The sequence below is a fragment of the Macaca fascicularis genome, chromosome 17 (genome assembly GCF_037993035.2).
Source record: "Macaca fascicularis isolate 582-1 chromosome 17, T2T-MFA8v1.1".
Classification (NCBI taxonomy): domain Eukaryota; kingdom Metazoa; phylum Chordata; class Mammalia; order Primates; family Cercopithecidae; genus Macaca; species Macaca fascicularis.
In genome coordinates this window covers 89,640,555-89,659,988 of record NC_088391.1, presented here as the reverse complement: position 1 = coordinate 89,659,988, position 19,434 = coordinate 89,640,555, and the positions used below count along the sequence as shown (strand labels likewise).

Genomic DNA, 19,434 nt, shown 5'->3' with positions numbered 1-19,434 from the left:
TAGTTTGAAGTCAGGTAGCATGATGCCTCCAGCTTTGTTCTTTTTGCTTAGGATTGTCTTGGCTATGCAGGCTCTTTTTCTGTTCCGTATGAACTTTAAAGTAGTTTTTTCCAGTTCTGTGAAGAAAGTCAGTGGTAGCCTGATTGGGATAGCATTGAATCTATAAATTACCTTGGGCAGTATGACCATTTTCATGATATTGATTCTTCTTATCCATAAGCATAAAATGTTCTTCCATTTGTTTGTGTCCTCTTAAAGAAAGGATGATTCTTAAAGAAAGGAAATGTAGAATCCCCCAGAAATGCTTTCAAAGATTGAATCTCAAAATAAAGCCACGCACACACTCTCACACACACACACACTCTCACACACAATCACACACTCATTCTCACACACAAACTATATACACACATTCTCACATGCCCTCACACTCAGTCCTCATTCACACACATGCTCACACACACACAATCCTCACACCCACACACAATCCTCACACACACTCGTGCGTGTGCGTGCACACACACACAGCTGACCACTGTCCCACTGTGTTTTGCCTCCCCACCCGGAAGCCTGCGTTCCTCCCACAGTGGTTTCCAAAGTGTGATCCTGGGTCCAGCAGCAACAACCTCCCCTTAGACTTCTTAGAAATGCACATTCTGGGGCCCCAGCCCCGACCTCCTGAGTCAGCTGGCCTGGGGATGGGGCCTGGGAATCTGCGTTTAGACTGGCTCTCCCCGGGCCTGCCACGCGCTTCGGTCGGGGAATTCCCGCCCGCACCTGGGCCGGGGCCGGTGTCCACACGCGACGGCTCGGGAGCACGGACCTCTGCTCCCCGCAGCACCGCCCCCCGGGTGGAGCCGGTGGCCCCGCCTCACAGAGCTGGGGCTGCACCTGGGACGACGGGGCCGGACCTGGACGCCAGGTCTGAGGAGCCGCACCTGCCAGGAGCACGTCCCGCCAGCCGGTCGTAGGAGCCCTGGGAGCCGCCGCCATGGGTACGCTCGGCGGGCGGGGGGCCGGCTGGGCTAAGGACTCTGAGGGACGCGGGGACGGGGACGGCACCGGCACCGAGGGCTGGGACACGCGAAGGGGACGCGGCGGTGGGAAGCGGGGCGACCCGGAGGCCCACGGGGTCCGGGAGGTTGCGGGGCGCCCGAGGTCCCCTCCCGGGTGGTCACTGCGCGGCCGGGGCGCGTAAGCCTGAGGTGCCCAGAGGCGCCGACTCCGCCGAGGTTGCGATCTTGATTCTCCCGCCGGTGGGGCACGGTGGTCCTCGTGTTCCTACCCTGCGGGCCGGGAGTACGCGTGGAGCGGGACGGGACCCAGCGGGTGACGGCAGGGACCGCAGAAACACCGTCTACCTGGCGGGCGCCTTGTGGCTGCCTATGCACTTGTCTTGCCTCTGGGTGGCGAGGTGACCCTGGAGTTCCGCAGGGAGCCCTGGCTCAAGAGGAGTTGGGGCCCTCTCTTTGTGGCCCCCTCTTAACCCTCTGCACCGTCCCCTGGTTTAGTTGAAGGCACCTTCTGTGCCTTACAGAATGGTAAGGAGCTGGCTCCTGATGGGGCTGGAGCATCAACAAAACAGCTAGGAAGCAACTTAACTCCTGCCCCGCTTCGGAATTAACCACCCGGGAACTAAGGCAGACCCAGAGAGAATGAATGGATGCAGAGCCAGAGCCTCAGGAGAGCAGCCCAGCACGCTGCTTTCTTAAAGACGAGGAAGCCCACTCAGTTCCCCAAAGTTGTGTCATGGATGCCCCCGGCCAGCACTTTGCAGAAGATGTGGCCACGTGGTTGAGAGGGATCTGAGCCTGTAGACAGGAATGTCGGTCAGTGGCTGCCTCAGTGGTCCCGGTGGGGCGATGTGTGTCGGTGGCCAGCCCCGGGGCGCAGCCGTCCTCTGGCTCTCAGAACGCCTGCCGGACACACCGTATGGTGGTTCCTAAGGAGAAGCAGTGAGTGGTTCACACTTTGGACTTCTAATTGTGGCCAATTGTGCCTGTTCCAGAAAGATCTGCAACTTCCCTCTCTGGTGGAGACTGGGGCAGAGCTCAGCTCTGCAGGCAGATTCCCGGGCTGCCGTTCTGAGTCCCGCCCTTAAACAAGTCCCACCTGTCACTCTATGTAACTTTGCTGGGAGGTGCTCTGAAGTATTTCTGTTGATCATCAAATACCAAATACCTGAGTAGCATCCTTGTTGAGTTGGAATTGATGACCCTTGTTGAGCAATTCCAGCATATCCAATCTCGAGAGTTGTCAAAGGCAGCTGCCTGGTTGTTGGTGAAGGAATAGAGTTAGCTTTTGAAGCCTCCTTCCAAATGAATTGAGGCGTTCTAGTCTGCAACCTGTCCTTTCTGTTTGCAACTGAGATTGACATAGCATGTGAATAGCAACAAAAAGTTTATATGCAAACACTGATTTGATTTTTACTGAAGTCCTAACTTTTCAATATCAAGGGTTAGTAAATGAAAAAAAAATAGTTTAATGGTTAAGGGGGAAAAAAGTAGTAGTAACTTCTCTTAAGAGCAGATCTTGGCCAGGTGCGGTGGTTCACTCTTGTAATCCCAGCACTTTGGGAGGCCGAGGTGGGTGGATCACCTGAAGTGAGGAGTTTGAGACCAGCCTGGCCAACATGATGAAACCCTGTCTCTACTAAAAATATATAAAAACTAGCCAGGCATGGTAGCAGGTGCCTGTAATCCCAGCTACTCGGGAGGCTGAGGCAGGAGAATTGCTTGAACCTGGGAGACGGAAGTTGCAGTGAGCCGACACGGTGCCACTGCACTCCAGCCTCAGTGACAGTGAGACTCCGTCTCAAAAAAAAAAAGAAAAACATCTTTGGTGCTTAGGTCATGCCAGAATTGCTTCAGATCCCTCAGTGACTGAGGGGACACTTGAAGCAGTTGGTGAATGGGGCAGGAGACAAAAAGGACGTGGTCCTTAGAGAAGCCTGTGCCTCCTGCCTCTGACTTCATCCCACTGTAATTGGAACAAATTTTCACAGTAGGTGCTTTTTCATTCCTTGAGAATCCAGGAGCAGAAGTTCTGAATGAATAGGAAAGTGAGGGATTGGATGAGACTCAGAATTGTACCATTAAGGCATTTATTAGACTTAGTAACAGAAACAAGGAGAATCCATAACTGTTAACAGGATAAATAAAAGTTGCTTTGGGGCTGGGCACAGTGGCTCCCACCTGTAATCCCAGAATTTTGGGAGGCCGAGGCGGGTGGATCACGAGGTCAAGAGATCAAGACCATCCTGGCCAACATGGTGAAACCCCGTCTCTACTAAAAATACAAAAATTAGCTGGGCGTGGTGGCGGGCACCTGTAGTCCCAGCTACTAGGGAGGCTGAGCAGGAAAATCACTTGAACCCAAGAGGCAGAGATTGCAGTGAGCCGAGATCGTGCCATTGCACTCCAGCCTGGGCAACAAGAGTGAAACTCTGTCTCAAAAAAAAAAAAAAGTTGCTTTCGGTGTGGCAATGTACAGCCAAACCTGGCCGAGTTTCTTGTTGGGCTCATGAACGGCACCTCCTTGTTTTAAAGCAGTGGTCGACAGTCTCTTCTGGAAAGCCTCAGGTAGGAAATGCTTTGGGTCCTGGGGGCCAGCTGGTCTCTGTGGCAACTTCTCAACGCTGCAGTTCTAGAGCAGCCGTAGACAATAAACAAATGGCAGAGCGGTTTCAATAAAACTTCATTTATGTACTCAGACATTTGAATTTTATGTAATTTTCATGTGCCACAAAATCTTAAACTTCACAGTCACTTAAAAATGTAAGAACCATTCTTAGCTTGTGAGCCACACAGAAACAGGCAGTGGGCCAGAGTTAGCCCATGAGCCATAGTTTGGGGACCCTAGCGAAGGTATCTGTGTGGTTCTCAGAGCCTGGGGTGGGGAGACGTTCTTTTCCCGAGGGCTGTCAGGTCGAATTCAGTCTCTGAATAGCAAAAAACTTCTTATATGCTGGGAAGAAGCTTCAGTAAGAAAAAGGAGCCTCCGGAGCCTTCGTAGGGTCACGGGGCTGGGGATACTTTTGCTGGAGATTTAGACTATTTGATCTCTTTCCTCCCACCCCACCTCACTCCCTTATTCGAAGCTTACCAAGACTATGCTAAATGGACTCTGAAAATTAGGTACAAGGCTTCAGGTTCTATGCAGCAAGCACCTGCCTCCATCTGCCAAGACCTCCAGGTTGACTGGAGATTCTCACTCACTTAATGAAGGAGGCTTTATTCTCTTCCTGCCCCACCAGGTCTCAGCCTCCTGGCTGGCCTTGTTTGTGATTCTGATGGGTTTTTCCAAGTCAGCTGCCTGAGCTTAAAACGATGGATGGGCTGTGAAGGTCCCTCACACCTGGCACGTCCCTCCACGTTCTCTCTTCCTGTCAGCTCTTGAGTCAACCGAAGAACAATGTTGAAGTACCAGGGCAGCTGGTGTCCCTGCTGCAAGCTATCGGGGTGGTTTCACACTGAAGGAGGCCTTTGGCATATGACCTTTGGGGAACCCACCTCCTCCTAGCCAGCAGCAAGAAGAGAGAACTTCTAACACTGGGTTCTTTCGGGCTAATATTGCCCTAAGTCAGCGGTTTTTAAACTTGAACATGCATCAGGCTTATCTGAGTGAGGGCTTGTTCCAGCAGTGGGGCTTGCTGGGCCCCTCGCCTAGAGTCTCAGGGGCAGGGTAGAGCTCATGCATTTCACCACGTTCCCACGTGGTGTGATGCTGCTGGTCCCAGGCCCATGCTTTGAGAGCCACGGCTCTAAAGAACCCCTGGGTTCTTTTTTTTTTTTTTTTTTTGACCCCTGCCCATGTGCAAATGTTGCTACTGTGTCCTAAAAATTAGGCTGTGGGAAGGTCTAGTACAGTCTGGCCCCTGGCTTGTCCGTGTGGGTACATGTCCATGACAATGAAGCATTGGGTAAATTAGCAGGTAGAACTTGAGAATTAGTCTGCTGGTGCTATCTTAACATAGGGAGAGCTGGGCACTGTGGCTCACGCCTGTAATCTCAGCATTTGGAGAAGCTGAGACAGGCAGATCATTTTAGCTCAGGAGTTTGAAATCAGTCTGGGCAAGCTGGCAAAACCCTGTCTCTACAAAAAAAAAACAAAAAAAAAAAACAAAAAAAAAACAAACAGCTGGGCGTGGTGGTGCACACCTCTAGTCCCAGCTACTCAGGATGCTGAGGCCAGAGGATCACTTGAGCCCAGGAGGTAGAGGTTGCAGTGAGCTAAGATTGCTCCACTGTGCTCCAGCCCGGGCAACAGAGAAACTGTGTCTGAAACAACAACAAAACAAAAACAAAGAAGTAAAGAGAATAGAAATGAATGGGAGTGATAAATGAATGTGGTTCAGCTGGGCTGGCCGGGATGCACCTGAATCGCTTATCTATTTACTTACCATGAGAGGATAAAATAATCCTGCCTTGAAGAAATTTATATCCTCAGGGGGCAGGAACATAAGCCCATAAACAGCACTCTTCCACTCTGAGTTAGAGTTGTGGAAAATGAGGTGCTATGAGATCAGTGAAAGCAGCAACTAGGAGTGTTTGTCTAAGCAGGAGGGTTTGCCTACTTTCGGTTTGCCCAGTTTGGATGGGATGCTAAATGTTTGCATGGTCCTTCACATCCCTTACAAAATGTCCTGAGTAAGATTATTCCATTTTTGTTTCACTTGGGTTTTTTTGTTTGTTCGTTTGTTTTTTGAGACCGAGTCTTACTCTGTCACCCAGGCTGGAGTGCAGTGGCGCGATATCGGCTCACGGCAACCTCTGCCTCCTGAGTTCAAGCAATTCTCCTGTCTCAGCCTCCAGAGTAGCTGGGAATACAGGTGCATGCTACTACGCCTGGCTAATTTTTGTATTTTCAGTAGAGACGGGGTTTTGCCATGTTGGCCAGGATGGTCTCAACCTCCTGACCTCAGGTGATCCACCTGCCTCGGCCTCCCCAAGTGCTGGGATTACAGGCATGAGTCACTGTGCCAGGCCAGGATATTTTGATTAATAATTTTTTTCTACTGCCCTTTGAGTTACTGAACCATTCCATGAAGAACAAACAGGACTTACTCAATGGGCTAGTTGAGCTACCAGGGATCCTCCCTAGAAAATGGGACTGCCACTCTATTCCCCACGGTGGAGCTGCTGATGACTGGGGGCCTGGTGTGGAATCTTGGAGCTGAGACTGCCCAGCCAGCTGTGTTCCCATGGCAGGGACAGAAGCTCTCAGACACAAATGCATCTTGATTCTACGCCTTACAGGAGAGAAAGTGGGTAGGTGTCCCAGGTGAGCCGATAAGGAAATAAAAACAAGGGTCAGGCCTGAGGAACTTTTCCACATTCTTCCTTGAGGACAGTGAGAGAAAGAGGAGGACTCTCTGCTGAGTGAGCACGGTTGACTCATCATCCCGGGGTTGCAACACAAAGAACCAGGGAGTCACTCTTTTGTACCTTTGTCCCTTGGTTTCAGAAGCTGGAACTGTATTGCGGAGGACACTGGACCCTGGGGTCACCTCATGGATGTGATAGAAAGGAGGCTGTGTCAGCCAGGGCGGGCCACACCTCTGCTCTCGGCGCCTCTGGTTTTTGGGGTGTAGGATGACGGCAGCTATGAGAACACAGTTAAAGCACAGGCTCAGCCGCTGGGAAGTGCCACAGCTCGGGGCAGAGGGACAGGGTCTTCCACAGAGGCTTAAGGAGGAAGGTCTAGTTCCCCTCCCAGTTCCTAGACTGGAGACTTCTCAAAGCCCCTCACTGGGCGGCGGAAAGGGGCCTCTCATTGCAGAGAGGGTTTAGGGTCCTCCAGGTGTGATGTGGGGATATGGAACAAGAGGTCCATGTCCCGAGGGAATTTTGGTTCAGAGATCAGATTGACAACTAGAAAAGTCACAAAATGTACTTACATAAGAAGGCTCGTTAAAAGTTCTCAAACTAGGCATTTAGAACTTCTACAATCTGCCCCTAGTGACAAGATTTTATTATAAGCTCTATTAGGGCATGGCAGACATTTATACATTTGAGATGTTCTTGGGGAAATAAACTTTTTCCTTTTTTTTCCATTAAATCAAAACACCTTGCAGAGAAAAGGGAATGCTTATACACTGCTGGTGGGAGTGTAAATTAGTCCAGCTATTGTGGAAAGCATTGTGGCGACTCCTCCAAGAACTACCATTTGACCCAGCAGTGCCATTACTGAGTATATACCCAAAAGAATATAACTCATTCTACCATAAAGACACACGCACACATACGTTCACTGTAACACTATTCACAATAGCAAAGACATAGAATCAACCTAGATGCCTGTTCATGATAGACTAAAGAAAACGTGGTACATATACACATGGAATACTACGCAGCAATAAAAAAGAACAAGATCATGGATAGAGCTGGAGGCCATTATCCTCAGCAAACTAACAGGAACAGAAAACCAAACACGGCATGTTCTCACTTACAAGCAGCAGCTAAATAATGAGAAGACAAAGACACAGAGGGGAACAACACGGAGTGGGGCCTACTTGAGGGGAGAGGGTAGGAGAAGAGAGAGGTTTGGGAAAAAAAAAACGATTAGGCACTAGGCTTAGTACCTAAGTGGAAAAATAATCTGTGTACAAAACCCTGAGTCACGAGTTACCTATATAACAAACCTGGACATGTACCCCTAAAACCAAAGTTAATAAATGTTACAAGTTAAAAAAAATAAGACACCTAAACTCACATGATGTACTTGTTTCCTGTGGTGGCCGTAACAAAAGCACCACAAACTGGGGAATTTGAAACAACAGAAAAGTCTTCTCTCACAGTCCTGGAGACTGGGAGCCCAGAGTCATGGGGTCAGCAGGGCCACACTCCCTCTGAAGGCTCTAGGGGAGAAGCCGTTCCAGGCCTTTCTCTTGCTTCTGGTGTGACTGGTAGTCTTTGGCATTCCTTGGCTTGTGGACATGCCCCTGCCATCTCTGCCAGCCCATCTGTCTCTGTGTCACTTTTCCTCTTAGAAGCACTCTACTCGCATTAGATGAGGGACCACCCTGTCCCAGTATGATCTGATCTTCGCTAATTACGCCTGCAACCATCCTATTTCCAAATAAGGTCGTGTTCTGAGATTGAGAAGGATGTGAATTTGTGGGGGGATGGGCAGGACACTATTCGACACCCCGACATGATAACAAAGTATTGTCTCTGAAATACGTCCATGGCTTATAGATGACTTTAGATAGAAAACATTTGTAGGGTAAAGATAACTCCATCACGATCCTCAGCTCAGATGCTATGTTTGGTGACCAGTGTCTTCCCCTAGCAAGACAGATGGGTTTTCTGGTCATAGTTTCTGGTCAACTGTAAACGGTCCACTTAGTAGGAGAGTTGGTATGTAGAAAACAGGTGCCAGAGTGATCTAGGAGACACGGACAATTTACCTCCAGTTCTAAACACGCCGTTCCCGTTCTGGTGATGCGGTACTGTGGACCTACAGATAAAGCTTCTAGGCAGTCTTCGTGCACAGTGTTTCACTCTTCTTGTTTTTGAAAAATATAGCTGCTTGCTAATTCTAAAATTAGAAGACTGAAAAAAATAAGTCACCTGACATTTTTATGGAGAGTTGTTAGATAATATCCAGTGAAATGTAAAATACACATTTTATATATATATATATATATATATATATATATTTTTTTTTTTTTTTTTTTTTTTTTTTTGAGACAGGGCCTCGCCCAGGCTGGAGTGCAGTGGCGCGACTTCAGCTCACTGCAAGCTCTGCCTCCCAGGTTCACGCCATTCTCCTGCCTCAGCCTCCCGAGTAGCTGGGACTACAGGTGCCCACCACCATGCCCGGCCAATTTTTTGTATTTTTAGTAGAGATGGGGTTTCACCATGGTCTTGATCTCCTGACCTCGTGATCCGCCCGCCTCGGTCTCCCAAATACACATCATGTTTTAACAGCATTCTACTTCTAGAACTTTCTTACAGATATTCTCATGATAGGAAAGAGCCATGTGCAACCCAAATATTAGGTTGGTGCAAAAGTAATTGCAGTTTTTGCCATTACTTTTTTTTTTTTTTTTTGAGACGGAGTCTTGCTCTGTCACCCAGGCTGGAGTGCAGTGGTGTGATCTCGGCTCACAGCAACCTCTGCCTTCTGGGTTCAAATGATTCTCCTGCCTCAGCCTCCTGAGTAGCTGGGATTACAGGCACATGCCACCATGCCCTGCTAATTTTTGTATCTTGAGTAGAGACGGGGTTTCACTATCTTGGCCAGGTTGGTCTTGATTTCCTGACATCATGATCCACCAGCCTCGGCCTCCCAAAGTACTAGGATTACAGGCGTGAGCCACAGCCCCGGCCTTGCCATTACTTTTAATCCATCGTGTGGGCAGAAAACTTGCATTCTATTTTATAACCTAACTTCATACTTAACCATGATTGTAAAGTATTTTTTTCTAGTCATGATTTACCACTTAAAAAAAAAAAAGTCTTTGTGTATATAAGTTAGGGTCTTCAACCTCATTGCCTTGAAAAACAACCCTCCAAAAGACCAGGAGATTGGTTCTTTTTTTTTTTTTCCGAGACACAGTCTCACTCTGTCACCTAGGCTGGAGTGCAGTGGCACTATCAGAGCTCACTGCAGCCTTGACCTCCCTGGCTTAAGTAATCCTCCTGCCTGAGCCTCCCAAGTAGCTGGGACTACAGGCACGTGCCACTATGCCTGGCTAATTTTTGTATTTTTTGTAGAGGTGGGGTCTTGCCACATTGCCCAGGCTTGTTTCCTTTTAATTTAGTGACACTTCTGTATCTTTAGCATCATTTTCTCCTATGACAACGTACAATATAATCAGGGCCACCGTTTCTGTTGCCTGTTGAGTGTGTGGAACTGACGCTGTCCCAGAGGCTGGTATCTGCTTCCCTTTGTGTTCTCTCCTCTTCTCTCCTTCTGGAGTCCGCTCTGAGGAAGAGTCTCTCTCCTCTCTCTCTCTCTCTCTCTCTCTCTTTTTTTTTTTTAATTGAGATGGAGTCTCGCTCTGTAGTCCAGGCTGCAGTGCAGTGGCGCAATCTCAGTTCACTGCAAGCTCCGCCTCCCAAGTTCACGCCATTCTCCTGCCTTAGACTCTGGAGTAGCTGGGACTACAGGCGCCCGCCATCGTGTTCAGCTAATTTTTGTAATTTTAATAGAGACAGGGTTTCACCGTGGTCTCGATTTCCTGACCTCGTGATCTGCCTACCTCGGCCTCCCAAAGTGCTGGGATTACAGGCGTGAGTCACCGCGCCCGGCAGGTTTCTCTTCTCTTTAACCTGAGCATATATTTGTTTATTTACCCTCAGCAGTCTTGCATTTAAAGTGAGCCTGACTCTTAGTTCTGAAGGAAAGGTGTTCTTCTAGACTAAAAATATCCAGGTGTAGATCAGGAAGCTAATTTGGAGAGCAAGGGTTGCTGTACTAACATCCGAGAAAATCATCTCACCTGACTACCCAGCCCCTACCTGAGGCAGGACTTAGGACTGTCCTGAGATCTTTCCTGTTTTGCCAAACAGCTTTGTGACATGTTGAACCCTGGAGCACTCTGTGGCCTGGCTCACCTTTCCCTGAAGCTGAGAGCAGGTTGGAAATCAACTGTCTGTCAGCATGTCCAAAGGTGGCTGGATCCTGGGCCCCAGAGAAATCACTTCTTCCTGAAGGAGGACAGGAATGGCGTTCAAAGATTCATGCCTGTAGTTACAGGAACAAGATGCTGAAAGTTGTAGGTAATTTACAAAACCGCGAGAGGTCAGTCATTTCAGGCCTCTGCAGCCTATGATTTTACATAGTCATGTGTGGAAGGCTTTTTAAAAGACAGGAGGATATCTGAAGCTAAAGCAGTAAGTTGTGACTGTTGTGGTTGAATTGTTTATCCTCCAAAATGCATATATTGAAGCCCAATACCTTGGAGTGTGACCTTTCTTGGGAATAGAGTCATTGCAGATGTAATTCACTAAGATAAAGTCATACTGGGGAAGGGTGGCCCCTAATTCAATATGAGCAGTGTCCTCAAAAAAAGAGGAAATCTGGACTGGACATGGTGGCTCGTGCCTGTAATCTCAGTACTTTGGGAGGCCCAGGTGGGAGGATCACTTGAGACAAGAAGTTTGAGACCAGCCTGGGTAACATAGCAGACCTTGTCTCTACAAAAATTTCAAAACTTAGCCGACATGGTTGCACACGCCTGTGGTCCCAGCTGCCCAAGAGGCTGAGGCGGGAGGATCCCTTGAGCCCAGGAGTTCAAGGCTGCAGTGAGCTATGATCGTGCCACTGCACTGCAGCCTGGGCAACAGAGTGAGACCTTATCTCAAAAATAGCAACAATATTAAAAATGAGTAAAAAGAGGAGATTTGGACACAGATTCACACACAGGGCAAACGCCACGTGAGTATGGTGGCAGAGGTGGAGGTGATGTTCTTTCAAGACTACACCAAAGGTGGGCCTCAAAACACCAGGAGATAGGCATGGGACAGATTCTCCCTTGCGTCCTCCGAAGGACCCACCCTGCTGACCTCCATCTCAGACTTGCAGCCTCCAGAACTGTGAAAGACCACATTTCCATGTTGTAAGCCACGCAGTTTGAGGCACTTTGTAAGGCAGCCCTGGCAAACTCCTACACTGACCAGGAGCTGTCCCCATGCTGGAGCCATGGACACCCAAGCTGAGGGAGGAACTGTGTTAAAGAAAGGTGAAGGCAGGCTGTCCAGCACACGCCAGACGGTGCAGGGCTTGACTATGCATGCAAGAGGTGCAGGCAGGGCAGCTCATGACCCACGTAGGTGGGAAGAGTGGCCCTGTGACAGCAGGGGCTGATGACAGGTGGCCCACTGCCAAGGAGCCGGGGCCAGGCTGCAGCTGAGTGGTTTCGTGTTCCATGTCTCTCTTGTGAGGGTGCTGGGCAGAAAGATACCCCCAACCTCACCAGAACCCTCGGAGGTCCTGAGGGAGGTGGAGCCCCTCACAGCCTTCCCATTCTCTTGTGTTCTGGAAGGACCACCAGGCGTCTGCTGAGACTCAGGTCAGCTGCAGTCAAGCCTTGGCCTGGTGGCCTGCGTGCAAGGTCCACAGGGCTAGGCTGCTGTCCACATGGCATCACACCCGGTCACTTGATAAACCCACAGTCTCCGGCACGAGTTTCCCCACACAGTTTCTAAGTTAATTTCCTGCTATTGGGGGTTACTGAGATTTCTTCATTCTTGGAATCTAATACCTCGTTTGCTTTGAGCAGTGGTGCAGGAGAGAGAAGCAGGAGTTTGATGAAAGTGGCATTCGAATACCACACATCAGCACGTTCTATGTTTATGTCCCTGTTTGTTTATGGATTAGAGGAACTGCAGCACCTTCCTAGTGGGGAAGAAGGTAGCCGTGGAAAAGGAGGCCTTTTTTTGGTGGAGATGGAGTCTCCCTTTGTCACCCAGGCTGGAGTGCAGTGATATGATCTCAGCTCACTGCAACCTCCAGCTCCTGGGTTCAAGCAATTCTCGGGCCTCAACCTCTTGAGTAGCTGGGATTACAGGCATGTGGCTACGTTTTGTATATTTAGTAGAGATGGGATTTCACCATGTTGGCCAGGCTGGTCTGAAGCTTCTGGCCTCAAGTGATCCACCTGCCTCGGCCTCCCAAAGTGCTGGGATTACAGGAGTGTAGCTAATTTTTGTATATTTAGTAGAGATGGGATTTCACCATGTTGGCCAGGCTGATCTCAAGCTCCTGGACTCAAGTGATCCCCCCACCTTGGCCTCCTAAAATGCTGGGATTACAGGTGTGAGCCACCATGCCTGTCCCCGAAAAGGAGGCTATTTCTATGAAGAGCAGTTGAGGACAGATGCAGCCTGGGTGCCAGCTATGCCTTCATGGCAGTCCCAGCAGGAGGACTCCTGGTATGGAATGCAGCCCATGCTCCAGTCACCAGCAGTGCAGCCATCAGGGACACCTTTTCTGACTGGAATGAGTGGCCCTCGCTCACTTGTCAAGCCAGGCCTCCCTGGGCTGCATCCGGCCTAGAAGCCCACACTTTTCTAATCCACACCAGAATGCCGGGTGGACAAGCAGAGTCCCCGAGGGTGGGAAAGGCGGCAAAACATTCAAATCCAAGAAGAAAAAAATCATCAAGCTGGGCAAGAAACAGCCTCAACAAGAGCCACTCCAGAAACAAGGGCTTTGGGCTACAGGCGCTGAATTTCTTCTAAAGCTAACCTGACTCTGATGGTACAAGAGCCCATTTAAGGAAAGAAAAACACTTTTCATTGCTCAATCAAAGTTAATCCATTTTGGAAAAAAACATCAAACCAAGTGTGTGACACCAGGCATCCACACCCTTCCTCTTTCCCAGCACCCCACCCCTGTCCTCAGGGCAGTCACAGTGGAGCCTGGTGTAGGTCCCACCGCTGCTTTGTGAAGTGGCACATGCTTTATTTTCTTAACAAGAAGTGACAGACATCCTATGCTAAAAGAGGCTCTGTGATGTTTTTTGAAGTAGAACCCCTCACTCTGCCAGGGCAGCAGTAAAGGGTCTAAAGAACCCTGAGAAAGGAGAGAGGATTTGGGAAGCCGAGGAGGCAGAGAGAGACCACATGGCACGTGGAGTTCTGAAAGGGTTCAAATGGAGACAGAAAACTAGTCATGTGGACGGACAGCTGGGGTGGAGGAGGATGGAGCTGCAGTCAGACCCTAGGGGGCCTCGAATGCCAGGCCAAGGAGCAGGGCTTCACCTGCAGGAAGGAGAGAGCACGCAAGGTTTGGGAGCAAGGTTCTCCACGCAGGGAAGCTAAGCTAAGCTGGACAGGCCAGGTGGAGTGCAGAGCAAAGCAGGTGACCCTGGACAGGGGCCATGCCTAGCACACACCTCCCCGCCCCAGGCATGTTTCTGCATCAGCTCACTAGCATGGCTTCCGAGCAACAGGCCCTTCACTCTCCCTAGCTCCTGCCTGGTGCACACCATAGCAACATCCACCTAAAAAGCAGTTTGAAAGACAACATGATGCTTGTCGTGATGGCTTGTATTTGAGAAGACCACTTTGCTCTGGTCCACACCATCCTCATCCCCATGGTCTGATTTCCAGTGTGACATCATCAGGCCCTTCTACTTTGGGTCAATGTAAGTGATCCTGGAGGGGACTCTTTCTTCTTCGATGGCCACCTCCTCACCCCTGCCAGGGGTCCCCCATGGTAAATTCTTGTCTGTGTTTTAAGTCAGTCCATTCTAAATATCCATCCACACTCAATTAAGAATCTGCCAAGTTGGCTGGGCACAGTGGCTCACACCTGTAATCCCAGCACTTTGGGAGGCCAAGGCAGGTGGATCACTAGGTCAGGAGATCGAGACCATCCTGGCTAACACGGTGAAACCCCGTCTCTACTAAAAATACAAAAAAATTAGCCGTGGTGGCGGGCGCCTGTAGTCCCAACTACTCAGGAGGCTGAAGCAGGAGAATGGTGTGAACCCAGAAGGCAGAGCTTGCAGTGAGCCGAGATTGCATCACTGCACTCCAGCCTGGGTGACAGAGCAAGACTCCGTCTCAAAACAAAACAAAACAAAACAAAACAAAAAAGAATCTGCCAAGTTGTCTTCCTGCGATGCAGTGAATAAAAAAACCTCATTTTATTCATTGTAGATTCAATCTTATTAACTAACTTTCAGAGAAAGTGGTAGATTGTGTCAGTTTGTTCTTGCAGTAGTATAAATAAATACCTGAAACTGGGTAATTTATAAAGAAAGAAGGTTTAATTCACTTATGGTTCTGCAGGCTGTACAGGAAGCATGGTGCTGGCATCTGTTCACTTCTGGGGGGGCCTCAGGAAACTTACAATCATGTTGGAAGGCAAAGGAGGAGCAGGCGTGTCACATGGCTGGAGTGGGAGCAAGGAGTGAGCAGGGAGGTGCTACATACTTTTAAACAACCAGATCTCATGAGAATTCACAATTGTGAAGATACTACCAAGGGAGAGGGTGCTAAACCATTCATGAGAAACTGTCCCCATGATCCAATCTCCTCCCCCAGGCCCCACCTCCAACATTGAGCATTATATTTCAATATAAGATTTGGGCAGGGACATGCATTCAAACTATATAATTCCCCATGGCCTCCCCAAATCTCATGTCCCTCTCACATCTCAAAATAAAATCATGCCTTCCCAATAATCCCCCAAGGTCTTTTTTCTTTTTTTTTTTTTTGAGACGGAGTCTCATTCTGTCACCTAGGCTGGAGTGCAGTGGCGCAATCTCTGCTCACTGCAAGCTCTGCCTCCCAGGTTCACGCCATTCTCCTGCCTCAGCCTCCTGAGTAGCTGGGACTACAGGTGCCTGCCACCACGCCCAGCTAATTTTTTTTGTATTTTTAGTAGAGATGGGGTTTCACTGTGTGAGCTGGGATGGTCTCGATCTCCTGACCTTGTAATCTGCCCGCCTCAGCCTCCCAAAGTGCTAGGATTACAGGCGTGAGCCACCATGCCTGGCCATCTCCCAAAGTCTTGATTCATTCCAGTGATAACTCAGAAGTCCAAGTCCAAAGTCTCATCTGAGGCAAGGCAAGTCCTTTCCACCTATGAACCTGCACAATCAAAAACAAGTTACTTACTTCTAAGATACAATGAGACTATAGGTGTTGGGTAAACATTCCCATTCCAAAAGGGAGAAATCGTCCACAAGCAAGGGGCTAAAGGCCCCACCCAGGTTCAGAATCCAGCAGGGCAGTCACTAAATCTTAAAGTTCCACAATAGTTTCCTGTAACCTCTGTGTCCCACGTCAAAGACACACTGATCCAAGAAGTGGGGTGCCAGGGCCTTGGGCAGCTTTGCCCTTGTGGCTTTGCAGTGTTCCGCTTCAGAGGCTGCTCTTACATGTTGTTGAGTGCCTGTGGCTTTTCTGTGCTGAGGGTGCAAGATGTTGGTGGATCTACCATTCTGGGGTCTGGAGGATGATGGCCTTCTTCTCACAGCTCCACTAGGCAATGTCTCAATGGGGACTCTGTGTGGGGGCTCCAATCCCACCTTTCCCCTCCATACTGCCCTAGCAGAGTTTCTCTGTGAGTGCTCCACCCCTGCAGCAGGCTTCTGCCTGGACATCCAGGCTTTTCCATATATCCTCTGAAATCTATGCAGAGACTCCCAAGCCTCCTTCAGTTTTGCAGTCTGTACACCATATGGAAGCCACCAAGGGTTATGGCTTGCATCGTCTGAAGCAGCAGCCTGGGCTGTATCTTGGGCCCTTTGAGCCAAGGCTGGAGACTAAGTGGCTGGGATGCAAGGAGCAGTGTCCTGAGGCTGCATAGGGCTGTGGGGCCCTGGACTGGCCCATGAAACCATTCTTCCCTTCTAGGCCTCCAGGCCCTGTGATGGGAGGGGTTGCCAGGAAGGTCTCTGAAATGCCTTAGAGGCCTTTCCCCCATTGTCTTGAGTGTTAGCACTTGACTCCTTCTTAGTTATGCAAATATCTCTGGCAAGTGGTTGCTCCACAGCCTGAATTCCTCTGCTGAAAAAGCATTTTCTTTCTCTGCCACATAGCCAGGCTATAAATTTTCCCAATTTTTACACTCTGCTTCCCCTTTAAACATAAGTTCCAGCTTTAAGTCATTTTATTTGCTCCCACTTATGAGCATAGGTTGTTAGATGCATCCAGGTCACATCTTGAATGCTTTGCTGCTTAGAAATTTCTTCTACCAGATATCCTAGGTCATCGCTCTTACGTTTAAAATTCCACAAATTCCTAGGGCATGGACACAATGCAGTCAAGTTCTTTGCTAAGACATGACAAAAGTGACCTTTGCTCTAGTTCCCAATAAGTTCCTCATTTCCACTTGAGACCTCTTCAGCCTGACCTTCATGGTCCATATCACTGTTTGCATTTTGATCACAACCATTTAGACAGTTTCTAAGAAGTTCCAAACTTGGCCGGGCGCGGTGGCTCAAGCCTGTAATCCCAGCACTTTGGGAGGCCGAGACGGGCGGATCACGAGGTCAGGAGATCGAGACCATCCTGGCTAACACGGTGAAACCCCGTCTCTACTAAAAAAAAAATACAAAAAACTAGCCGGGCGCGGTGGCGGGCGTCTGTAGTCCCAGCTACTCGGGAGGCTGAGGCAGGAGAATGGCGTGAACCCGGGAGGCGGAGCTTGCAGTGAGCTGAGATCGGGCCACTGCACTCCAGCCTGGGCGGCAGAGCGAGACTCCGTCTCAAAAAAAAAAAAAAAAGAAGTTCCAAACTTTCCCTCATCTTCCTGTCTTCTTCTGAGCCCTCCACACTCTTCTGACCTATGCCCATTCCAAAGCTTTTCTACATTTTCTGATCTCTTTATAGCAATGCCCCATTCCTTGCTACCACTTTTCTGTGTTGGGCCATTCTTGTATTGCTATAAGGAAACACCTGGGTAATTTATAAAGAAAAGAGATATAACTGGCTCACAGTGCTGCAGGCTGTACAAGAAGTGTGGCAGCATCTGCTTCTGGTGAGGTCTCTGGAAGCCTCAAATCATGGCAGAAGGTGAAGAAGGAGCAGGCATGTCACATGGCAAAACGAGGCGCAAGAGAGAGCAAGGGGGAAGATGCTACATATTTTATTTTCATTTTTTAAATTATACTTTTAAGTTCTAGGGTACATGTGCACAACGTGCAGGTTTGTTACATATGTATACATGTGGCATGTTGATTTACTGCACCCATTAACCTGTCATTTACATTAGGTATTTCTCCTAATGCTATCCCTCCCCAAATCCCCCACCTCACAATAGGCCCCAGTGTGTGATATTCCCCACCCTGTGTTCAAGTGTTCTCATTGTTCAATTCCCACCTATGAGTGAGAACATGCGGTGTTTGGTTTTCTGTCCTTGTGACACTTTGCTCAGAGTGATGGTTTCCAGCTTCACCTATGTCCCTACAAAGGACATGAACTCATTCTTTTTTATGGCTGCATAGTATTCCATGGTGTATATGTGCCACATTTTCTTAATCCAGTCTATCATTGATGGACATTTGGGTTGGTTCCAAGTCTTTGCTATTGTGAATAGTGCCGCAATAAACATACATGTGCACGTGTCTTTATAGTAGCATGATTTATAATCCTTTGGGTATATACCCAGTAATAGGATGGCTGGGTCAAATGGTATTTCTAGTTCTAGATCCTTGAGGAATCACCACACTGTCTTCCACAATGGTTGAACTAATTTATATTCCAACCAATAGTGTAAAAGCATTCCTATTTCCCCACATCCTCTCCAGCACCTGTTGTTTCCTGACTTTTTAATGATCACCATTCTAACAGGTGTGAGATGGTATCTCATTGTGGTTTTGATTTGCATTTCTCTGATGACCAGTGATGATGAGCATTTTTTTCATGTGTCTGTTGGCTGCATAAATGTCTTCTTTTCAGAAGTGTCTGTTCATATCCTTTGCCCACTTTTTGATGGGGTTGTTTGTTTTTTTTTCTTGTGAATTTGTTTAAATTCTTTGTAGATTCTGGATATTAGCCCTTTGTCAGATGGGTAGATTGCAAAAATGTTCTCCCATTCTGTAGGTTGCCTGTTCACTCTGATGATAGTTTCTTTTGCTGTGCAGAAGCTGTTTAGTTTAATTAGATCCCATTTGTCTATTTTGGCTTTTGTTGTCATTGCTTTTGGTGTTTTAGTCATGATGTCTTTGTCCTATGTCCTGAATGGTATTGCCTAGGTTTTCTTCTAGGGTTTTTATGGTTTTAGGTCTAACATTTAAGTCTTTAATCCATCTTGAATTAATTTTTGTATAAGGTGTAAGGAAGGAATCCAGTTTCAGCTTTCTACATATGGCTAGCCAGTTTTCCCACCACCACTTATTAAATAGGGAATCCTTTCCCCATTTCTTGTTTTTGTCAGGTTTGTCAAAGATCAGATGGTTGTAGATGTGTGGCGTTATTTCCGAGGGCTCTGTTCTGTTCCATTGGTCTATATCTCTGTTTTGGTACCAGTACCATGCTGTTTTTGTTACTGTAGCCTTGTAGTATAGTTTGAATCAGGTAGCATGATGCCCTCGTCTTTGTTCTTTTTGCTTAGGATTGTCTTGGCAATGCAGGCTCTTTTTTGGTTCCATATGAACTTTAAAGTAGTTTTTTCCAATTCTGTGAAGAAAAGTCATTGGTAGCTTGATGGGGACGGCATTGAATCTATAAATTACCTTGGGCAGTATGGCCATTTTCACGATATTGATTCTTCCTATCCATGAGCATGGAATGTTCTTCCATTTGTTTGTGTCCTCCTTTATTTCATTGAGCAGTGGTTTGTAGTTCTCCTTGAAGAGGTCCTTCACATCCCTTGTAAGTTGGATTCCTAGGTATTTTATTCTCTTTGAAGCAATTGTGAATGGGAGTTCACTCATGATTTGGCTCTCTGTTTATCTGTTATTGGTGTATAGGAATGCTTGTGATTTTTGCACATTGATTTTGTATCCTGAGACTTTGCTGAAGT

General features: G+C 48.2%; 1 protein-coding gene across 1 annotated transcript in view; it reads left to right on the top strand.

Moving 5' to 3' along the window:
* Positions 1-958: 958 nt before the first annotated feature.
* Positions 959-19,434, top strand: part of SLC15A1 (solute carrier family 15 member 1) — a 70,003-nt gene continuing 51,527 nt past the window's right edge. The window contains 1 exon segment of the mRNA NM_001319589.1: positions 959-995. Coding sequence (NP_001306518.1) covers positions 992-995 — 4 coding nt within the window. The 5' untranslated portion in view covers positions 959-991.